The sequence below is a fragment of the Frankliniella occidentalis genome, unplaced genomic scaffold (genome assembly GCF_000697945.3).
Source record: "Frankliniella occidentalis isolate FOCC.00 unplaced genomic scaffold, Focc_3.1 Scaffold445, whole genome shotgun sequence".
NCBI classification, from domain to species: Eukaryota; Metazoa; Arthropoda; class Insecta; order Thysanoptera; family Thripidae; genus Frankliniella; species Frankliniella occidentalis.
This window is the reverse complement of record NW_026267564.1, coordinates 9,465-18,801: the sequence shown is the minus strand read 5'-3', so window position 1 is coordinate 18,801 and position 9,337 is coordinate 9,465. Positions and strand designations below refer to the sequence as shown.

Below are 9,337 nucleotides of genomic sequence, written 5' to 3'. Positions count from 1 at the left end.
AAACTGTTATTTTTGATTATAAAAATCTTGTTTTGATTATAGATTACCTATTTCGGGGGAGCGAAATGTTCTTATTACCTCAGCTCTTCCATATGTAAATAATGTTCCACATTTGGGCAATATAATTGGTTGTGTTCTATCAGCTGATGTCTTTGCTAGGTAAGATCTCCTTACATTGATTATTCTGATTTCAAAGAACCAAAACTAAGGTGTTTTACACTTTTCACAGGTATTGCAGATTGCGTAACTACAACACACTATATATCTCTGGTACTGATGAATATGGGACAGCTACTGAGACAAAGGCATTGGAAGAGGGTTTAACACCTCAAGAGATATGTGATAAATATAATGCTATCCATAATGAAATTTACAAGTGGTTCAACATTGACTTTGATCTTTTTGGAAGGACAACAATACCAGAGCAAACTGAGTAGGTGGTAAACAGTTCATACTGTTGTGCACCTTTTTAGTTTACTGAGTTCTTTGTCCTGTACTTCATTCGTCCCTTCCTTTCAGACTGACGCAGCAATTATTTTTGCGACTTCACAAACTTGGCTTTATGCACACTGAGCCTATGGAACAACTTCTATGCCAAAAATGTGACCGGTAAGTTGCTTTTTAAAATTTGTTTTACAATACACCACAAGCGCCAAGGTTCTATGATGTTGCTCTATGGGTTGATTAGTTCTTTGAAATCAATCAATCTATTCCCTCTTGAATCCTTGGTTGCGGGTTCTCTTGGTTACTACTTCTATAATTTGTATTGTATTTCCTTAGGTTTTTAGCTGACAGATTTGTTGAAGGTACTTGTCCTAAGTGTTCTTTTGATGATGCTCGAGGAGACCAGTGTGATAGCTGTGGGTCTTTGATGAATGCCACTGAGCTTCTCAAACCACGTTGCAAACTGTGTGGTGACACTCCTGTCATTCGTAATTCTGACCAGTTTTTCCTTGATCTACCCAAGGTAATAGTATTTCTTAATTTCTTGTTTACTTTGTGTTCCTGAAGTTGAAACCTTGACAAGTTTGTGCTTTAAATTATTTTATAGATTGAGCCGAAACTGTCAGCCTGGTTTGAAAAATCAAGTGCTGGCTGGACTCACAATGCCCGCGTGATTACTAAATCCTGGATGAAGGATGGTTTGCGTCCTAGATGTATTTCAAGAGATCTGAAATGGGGAATTCCTGTCCCATTGGAGGGATATCGCAATAAAGTATGATGATTCAAAACCTATACTGAGAAGATGTTTACCATGAAGTGAAATGCAGCTTTAAAAACACATCTTTTTCAGGTGTTTTATGTGTGGTTTGATGCTCCTATTGGTTACATTAGTATGACAAAGAGATATACTGACAAATGGCAAGAATGGTGGCAGCCCAAGAAAAATGTAAAAGTGGACTACTTCCAATTTATGGCTAAGGATAATGTTCCATTCCATTCCATTATGTTCCCATCCACACTTTTAGCCGCTGATGAGGGTTATACTGTAGTAACAAATATTATGGCCACAGGTAAACAAATTGTGAAATTGTGTCGAATTTATTGCTTTTTAATAATTCTTAAAATCAATTAATTTTCTTTTTAGAGTATTTGAACTATGAGGATGGAAAGTTTTCCAAGTCACGTGGAACTGGTGTATTTGGTAACAATGCTCAAGACACTGGTATTCCTGCTGATTACTGGAGATTTTATCTTCTATTCGTGCGTCCTGAATCACAGGATTCCAGTTTTTCATGGGATGATCTTGCTCTCCGGATTAATACTGAACTGCTCAATAACTTAGGAAACTTTGTGAACAGGTAGGTTGTTTAGCTTTGAAAAACAACTCTTAGAACTATGTAAATTACTATATGCATGTAATTTAACTGGATTGGTAAATATGTAACAGCACCTTTTACACTGTTTTTAGGGCTCTAATGTTTGTGGAGAAAACCTACAACAGTCAGATTCCAGAGATAACTTTGGAGGAAGACGATATTGTGCTATTAGCTCTTGTTAATAGAGAAATAGCATTATATTCAAAGATGCTTGAAAATGCTAAACTACGTGATGGGTTACGTCACATTTTGTCTATTTCCCGCCACGGTAATCAGTACATTCAATCACAGCAACCATGGGTGAAGGCTAAAGGATCACCTGAAGAACGGTTAGTAGAAATTCTCATAAATATTGTATGTACTGTCATCCCTACTGTTCACTTTCCAATTATTCATTAATTTGGGTTTTAGAAAACGAGCTGGAACAAATGTTGGCCTAGCAGCAAACATTGCGTGTTTGTTGTCAGTCCTACTTCAGCCATACATGCCTCATATATCAAAAGTAATGCAGGAGCAAATGAATAGTCCAAAGTCTGTCAACATTATTACCGATAAATCAATTATGATGCTTCCTCCTGGTCACAAAATTGGAAAGGTACTTGTACCATTATGCATGGTTTTCGTATAGGTTTATGGTTCTGTGATGTTGTTCTTATTTATCTATCTATCTTAAACAGCCTTCACCTCTCTTCACTAAAATTGAGCCTACCATGGCAGAAGAGATGAAGAAGAAATTTGCTGGAAAACAGAAATCTCCACCTCCAGAATCAACTGGAAAGAAAGGTGGAGCTGCAGTTAGTTCAGATACTGTTGTCCAGCTTCAGGCTGCAGTTGACAAACAGGTCAGACATTGTTTGTACTTCTCATAAATTACATATAATTATAATTCATCCACTTTAATAATTAATTGATTGGTGTTTCTTTCCCAAGGCCAATCTTGTTCGAGAATTGAAATCAGCAGGCAAACCGAAAGCTGAATGGCAACCTCAAGTTGCTACTCTTCTTCAACTAAAATCTGATCTTGCTGCCGCCCAGAAGATTGCCCAGGATCAAGCTCAGTCTAAGTCTGTACCAGCTGGAGGAACCTCTGAAACTCTTCAATCACTGCAAGCTGCTGTGGATAAGCAGGTGAAATACACTTTCTTCCATCAAGTGTTTTCAGTTTACTTAGAAATTTGTAATTAACCTTGTAGTTTTTTTCTAAACATTTAGGCAAATGTTGTGAGAGAAATGAAAGAAGCTGGAAAGCCTAAATCTGAATGGCAACCCCATGTAGCAACTCTTCTCCAACTTAAGGCTAATCTAGCAGCTGCTCAGAAAGCAGCGCCCTCCGCCCCAGTAGCTCCCAAAGCAGAACCAGCCAGCCCTCCTGCCTCTAACGTCAGTGAACTAGAAGAAGCTGTTAAACAGCAGGTACACATTTACAATCCACTGTGCTTGTTAAATTAGAAAAATTATCTAACCAAGCCAAACTTTTAACAGTTTCTAACAATTTTTATTTTTATTTAGGGTGAACTTGTTAGGCAAATGAAAGGTAGTGGAAAAAGTAAAGAAGAATGGCAACCAGAGGTAAACAAGTTACTTCAACTCAAACAGCAGTTGTCAGCTCTTCAGCCCTCAACAGCCTCTGCGGGTTCTGTAGATAACAAACCACCTCAGTCATCCGGGAGCGGCAAAAGTAAGAACAAGAAGAAGAAATGACATCGGCGTTAAACTGCACCAAATTGGAGACATGACATAAAATCAGAGGTGCAGTCTTTACCTGTCTTAAACGCCAGTGTAAACAAAATATCAAATTTAGGGAAGCTTTCAGTGAAAATTTATTTATTTATCTTACTTGAAAGTACTTGATTAATTGTAATCATATGATGGTTGTGATTTAAGGTTTCGTATGAACTTTTAGTTGAAAGTATTACTGCCCTTTCATGTCCAAAATGATTTTCAGAAGAAAATAGTTGACATTTGAATAATGAGGCATAAGGTGTCAATGAAATACAGCTATTTTCTAAGACACAGAATGTTTTTATTGAGTATTTTACAATAAAAATATAAATCACCAGTAGAGGTCAAACACTTTTCAACTTGGCATAGAAATTGGTTACCTCATAATTACAAACATTTGAAAACTTCCACTTCAGAAATGTATGACATGATGACTGCTCAGCATGAACGATATTATTCCTAAAATATTATCGAATGCATCTAACAGTCTATAGTCCTGGCAGACTTCTCAGTTTGTGTGCAAAGTTAATGAGGGCAAGGATGGTGCTGACATTTGCTCTATGTTTGACTCAACTACACATTATTTACACAAGAACACAGTTCACATTGGTAGGTATTCAGGCAGCTCTAAGTCTTATCTAACAAGAAGTTTAAAGTTACAATTACCAACGAAATCACAGATGCATTCTTCCATCTGAGAATGTTGTGAGATACTCTAATTGTATAACAATAATTGAGCTGAATTGAGCATATGCAATAATTATGTGATATTATTTAAATCAATAGATTCTTAATTAGTAGTTGTACTATTAAACTATTATTATAGACTGTGGAAAATAATCTTAGTTTAGGGCACTGCTAAAGGAAGGTAAGACGTTCCCATCCACACTTTTAGCCGCTGATGAGGGTTATACTGTAGTAACAAATATTATGGCCACAGGTAAACAAATTGTGAAATTGTGTCGAATTTATTGCTTTTTAATAATTCTTAAAATCAATTAATTTTCTTTTTAGAGTATTTGAACTATGAGGATGGAAAGTTTTCCAAGTCACGTGGAACTGGTGTATTTGGTAACAATGCTCAAGACACTGGTATTCCTGCTGATTACTGGAGATTTTATCTTCTATTCGTGCGTCCTGAATCACAGGATTCCAGTTTTTCATGGGATGATCTTGCTCTCCGGATTAATACTGAACTGCTCAATAACTTAGGAAACTTTGTGAACAGGTAGGTTGTTTAGCTTTGAAAAACAACTCTTAGAACTATGTAAATTACTATATGCATGTAATTTAACTGGATTGGTAAATATGTAACAGCACCTTTTACACTGTTTTTAGGGCTCTAATGTTTGTGGAGAAAACCTACAACAGTCAGATTCCAGAGATAACTTTGGAGGAAGACGATATTGTGCTATTAGCTCTTGTTAATAGAGAAATAGCATTATATTCAAAGATGCTTGAAAATGCTAAACTACGTGATGGGTTACGTCACATTTTGTCTATTTCCCGCCACGGTAATCAGTACATTCAATCACAGCAACCATGGGTGAAGGCTAAAGGATCACCTGAAGAACGGTTAGTAGAAATTCTCATAAATATTGTATGTACTGTCATCCCTACTGTTCACTTTCCAATTATTCATTAATTTGGGTTTTAGAAAACGAGCTGGAACAAATGTTGGCCTAGCAGCAAACATTGCGTGTTTGTTGTCAGTCCTACTTCAGCCATACATGCCTCATATATCAAAAGTAATGCAGGAGCAAATGAATAGTCCAAAGTCTGTCAACATTATTACCGATAAATCAATTATGATGCTTCCTCCTGGTCACAAAATTGGAAAGGTACTTGTACCATTATGCATGGTTTTCGTATAGGTTTATGGTTCTGTGATGTTGTTCTTATTTATCTATCTATCTTAAACAGCCTTCACCTCTCTTCACTAAAATTGAGCCTACCATGGCAGAAGAGATGAAGAAGAAATTTGCTGGAAAACAGAAATCTCCACCTCCAGAATCAACTGGAAAGAAAGGTGGAGCTGCAGTTAGTTCAGATACTGTTGTCCAGCTTCAGGCTGCAGTTGACAAACAGGTCAGACATTGTTTGTACTTCTCATAAATTACATATAATTATAATTCATCCACTTTAATAATTAATTGATTGGTGTTTCTTTCCCAAGGCCAATCTTGTTCGAGAATTGAAATCAGCAGGCAAACCGAAAGCTGAATGGCAACCTCAAGTTGCTACTCTTCTTCAACTAAAATCTGATCTTGCTGCCGCCCAGAAGATTGCCCAGGATCAAGCTCAGTCTAAGTCTGTACCAGCTGGAGGAACCTCTGAAACTCTTCAATCACTGCAAGCTGCTGTGGATAAGCAGGTGAAATACACTTTCTTCCATCAAGTGTTTTCAGTTTACTTAGAAATTTGTAATTAACCTTGTAGTTTTTTTCTAAACATTTAGGCAAATGTTGTGAGAGAAATGAAAGAAGCTGGAAAGCCTAAATCTGAATGGCAACCCCATGTAGCAACTCTTCTCCAACTTAAGGCTAATCTAGCAGCTGCTCAGAAAGCAGCGCCCTCCGCCCCAGTAGCTCCCAAAGCAGAACCAGCCAGCCCTCCTGCCTCTAACGTCAGTGAACTAGAAGAAGCTGTTAAACAGCAGGTACACATTTACAATCCACTGTGCTTGTTAAATTAGAAAAATTATCTAACCAAGCCAAACTTTTAACAGTTTCTAACAATTTTTATTTTTATTTAGGGTGAACTTGTTAGGCAAATGAAAGGTAGTGGAAAAAGTAAAGAAGAATGGCAACCAGAGGTAAACAAGTTACTTCAACTCAAACAGCAGTTGTCAGCTCTTCAGCCCTCAACAGCCTCTGCGGGTTCTGTAGATAACAAACCACCTCAGTCATCCGGGAGCGGCAAAAGTAAGAACAAGAAGAAGAAATGACATCGGCGTTAAACTGCACCAAATTGGAGACATGACATAAAATCAGAGGTGCAGTCTTTACCTGTCTTAAACGCCAGTGTAAACAAAATATCAAATTTAGGGAAGCTTTCAGTGAAAATTTATTTATTTATCTTACTTGAAAGTACTTGATTAATTGTAATCATATGATGGTTGTGATTTAAGGTTTCGTATGAACTTTTAGTTGAAAGTATTACTGCCCTTTCATGTCCAAAATGATTTTCAGAAGAAAATAGTTGACATTTGAATAATGAGGCATAAGGTGTCAATGAAATACAGCTATTTTCTAAGACACAGAATGTTTTTATTGAGTATTTTACAATAAAAATATAAATCACCAGTAGAGGTCAAACACTTTTCAACTTGGCATAGAAATTGGTTACCTCATAATTACAAACATTTGAAAACTTCCACTTCAGAAATGTATGACATGATGACTGCTCAGCATGAACGATATTATTCCTAAAATATTATCGAATGCATCTAACAGTCTATAGTCCTGGCAGACTTCTCAGTTTGTGTGCAAAGTTAATGAGGGCAAGGATGGTGCTGACATTTGCTCTATGTTTGACTCAACTACACATTATTTACACAAGAACACAGTTCACATTGGTAGGTATTCAGGCAGCTCTAAGTCTTATCTAACAAGAAGTTTAAAGTTACAATTACCAACGAAATCACAGATGCATTCTTCCATCTGAGAATGTTGTGAGATACTCTAATTGTATAACAATAATTGAGCTGAATTGAGCATATGCAATAATTATGTGATATTATTTAAATCAATAGATTCTTAATTAGTAGTTGTACTATTAAACTATTATTATAGACTGTGGAAAATAATCTTAGTTTAGGGCACTGCTAAAGGAAGGTAAGACCATACAGAAACTCACATTAAAGTTGCATATGCTCTATGGCATGCTTCTGCATTCTTCAGACTCTAACCATGCTAATATAAATAGAATTTAAATAGATACATTGCAAACTTAGAATTATGTTGCAGGGAACTTGGTATAAAGTTTGAAATGGCAGATACAAATATGCAGATGGCAGAGAAGTGACTGGCAAGTTTTATTTTCCTTTTGATTTGAAATGAAATGACATTTGTCTTATGATAGTAAAATTCCTTGTATCAAGAAACAATAATTACAAACAATAAATAAAGTCTAGCATTAAGTCAACCATTAAACATAATTTACAACCCATTTACGAAATGCAGGAAATCTCATTGCTTTTTTTCAGATCCAAAAGATTACAAATACACTCTAAGGTCATGTGACTCAACACATACCCTTAATGTTTGAAAAAAACAAGAAAACATTTAAAGCTTCAAACCATAGGGAGCCATTTGCTCCCTTTTTTTGCAGCGACAATTCTTATGAATAGCTGAGCAAATTTGTTGCCATATTTACAAATAACTGTCATACACAATCTCTTCCCTGTACAAGGAACTACAGTAAAAAATACTTTCAAAGTGAAAAAATATCATCTGCTATACAAAGTTAAATTTTTAAAAAGTGTTTTGAATTAAACTGCATATTTTGGGAAACTGCATCAAATCAGCTCGATAATCCCCACTGTACTCTAGACAGGACGACTAGATCTTCATCAGGTTTTATACTGGAGTTAAAATAGGGTCAGTACACTATACCATAGGATGAAGAACAAATAATAAAATGGAAGAGCCATGTACGACCGCGCTATGAGCAGTGGTTGCAGTGGTAACATGGATTGTTTCAATTATATGTCCTTGAAAACATGCCATAAACACACTCACTCAAACACAGACACTCGTTCCACGGCGTTTCTTCGAACACCGTGAGCAAAATAATAAAACAACAAACAACAAAGCACATGGGCGTCCGGATCACCCCCACCCCCACTGGTGGCGCAGGGCGCGCTGCGCTGGGCCCCCGATCGGGGCCGGGATGCATACTGGGCTTTGGCACGGCGGGGCGGCGGGGCAGGGAAGACCGGATGTCAGTCGTCGCACTTAAGGTTGAGTTCGTGCCGGCTCTGGCTCTCCCTGCGGCCCCGGAGGCCCCTGACGGTGAGCTTCTCATCCGCCACCTGCGAACACAGAGGACAGCGCTTGGTCAGAGGAGGGCGGATCGGGACATGCGAGCGAGAGTCGGCCAAGTCCCCGCGACGGAAAGTCCATTCTGACCCATTCAGTGAAACCTAGAACTTCCCACCATCATGAACCTAACACCACACCACCCACACAAAACCAACAATCATGCTTCAGCAATAGCGCCGATCGCGAAAGAACCGCACTTCCCGAGCAGCGAGTACAGTACAACAGCATTTTGCCTTCACGGCGCAGTTGGGAGCGTTCACTCTGCAAGTGGAAGGTCGGAGGTTCAAATACCAATCATACATCTTTTGCCCCATTCAGCTGTCCAGCCAGCGACGGAGCAGAAACGCACGCGCCTCCCAGCAGCGGCGCCGTCGGGCCAAGGATCGACTCCCGGTCGGCGCTACCATTTTTTTACCGACACTTTTTGTCTCCCGTAAAATAGGATCGAGTCCCGCACATTTCGGACAGTGGATCAGCTGGCAGCCAAGGGTGCTTAGGCGTGGACGATCAGCTACAATCGGCCGCGAGATCGACACCCGGTCGGTGCATTTCATTGTTTCGCTTCTTGCCTCTTGTAAGGAAGGGCCGAGTTCCGAACGACGCTGTGTAAGAACCAGCTGTCAGCCGAGCGTGCTAGGGCGTCAATCACAGGCGGCCGGCTCGAGGTTCGACTCCCGCTCGAGGGGGGTCATTCTCTTTTGTCGCCTCTTGTGTTCGAGTTGTGGTCAGATTGTGCGATTGCCGCCGGCA

At 38.7% G+C, this 9,337-nt stretch overlaps 3 protein-coding genes across 3 annotated transcripts in view; 2 read left to right on the top strand and 1 right to left on the bottom strand.

Annotated features, from left to right (window-relative positions):
• The window catches only part of LOC113209124 (methionine--tRNA ligase, cytoplasmic), a gene marked incomplete in the record, with an annotated part of 5,807 nt that extends 1,925 nt beyond the window's left edge, over positions 1-3,882 (top strand). Inside the window, 13 exon segments of the mRNA XM_052274806.1 lie at positions 43-159; positions 230-433; positions 520-609; positions 781-967; positions 1,052-1,216; positions 1,295-1,514; positions 1,589-1,802; positions 1,913-2,149; positions 2,232-2,415; positions 2,498-2,662; positions 2,751-2,948; positions 3,033-3,233; positions 3,330-3,882. Coding sequence (XP_052130766.1) covers positions 43-159; positions 230-433; positions 520-609; positions 781-967; positions 1,052-1,216; positions 1,295-1,514; positions 1,589-1,802; positions 1,913-2,149; positions 2,232-2,415; positions 2,498-2,662; positions 2,751-2,948; positions 3,033-3,233; positions 3,330-3,521 — 2,374 coding nt within the window.
• A 200-nt stretch (positions 3,883-4,082) lies between these two features.
• LOC127751355 (methionine--tRNA ligase, cytoplasmic-like) lies at positions 4,083-6,799 on the top strand. The gene is made up of 9 exons (XM_052274811.1): positions 4,083-4,151; positions 4,389-4,482; positions 4,557-4,770; positions 4,881-5,117; positions 5,200-5,383; positions 5,466-5,630; positions 5,719-5,916; positions 6,001-6,201; positions 6,298-6,799. The coding sequence occupies exons 1-9, from the start codon at positions 4,083-4,085 to the stop codon at positions 6,487-6,489; spliced, it is 1,554 nt and encodes a 517-aa protein (XP_052130771.1). The 3' UTR covers positions 6,490-6,799.
• Positions 6,790-9,337, bottom strand: part of LOC113209125 (elongation of very long chain fatty acids protein AAEL008004-like) — a 9,312-nt gene continuing 6,764 nt past the window's right edge. Inside the window, exon 6 of the mRNA XM_052274807.1 lies at positions 6,790-8,577. The gene's annotated coding sequence lies outside the window, so the exon portion shown is untranslated. The remainder of the gene's footprint in view (positions 8,578-9,337) is intronic.

Excerpts from the sequence above, each read along its gene's own strand:
- LOC127751355 (XM_052274811.1), top strand. The coding sequence starts at position 4,083 with ATGGTGCTGACATTTGCTCTATGTTTGACTCAACTACACATTATTTAC. Across the intron at positions 5,917-6,000 it reads AAGCTGCTGTGGATAAGCAG|GCAAATGTTGTGAGAGAAAT; the intron begins GTGAAATACACT and ends CTAAACATTTAG. Across the intron at positions 6,202-6,297 it reads AAGAAGCTGTTAAACAGCAG|GGTGAACTTGTTAGGCAAAT; the intron begins GTACACATTTAC and ends ATTTTTATTTAG.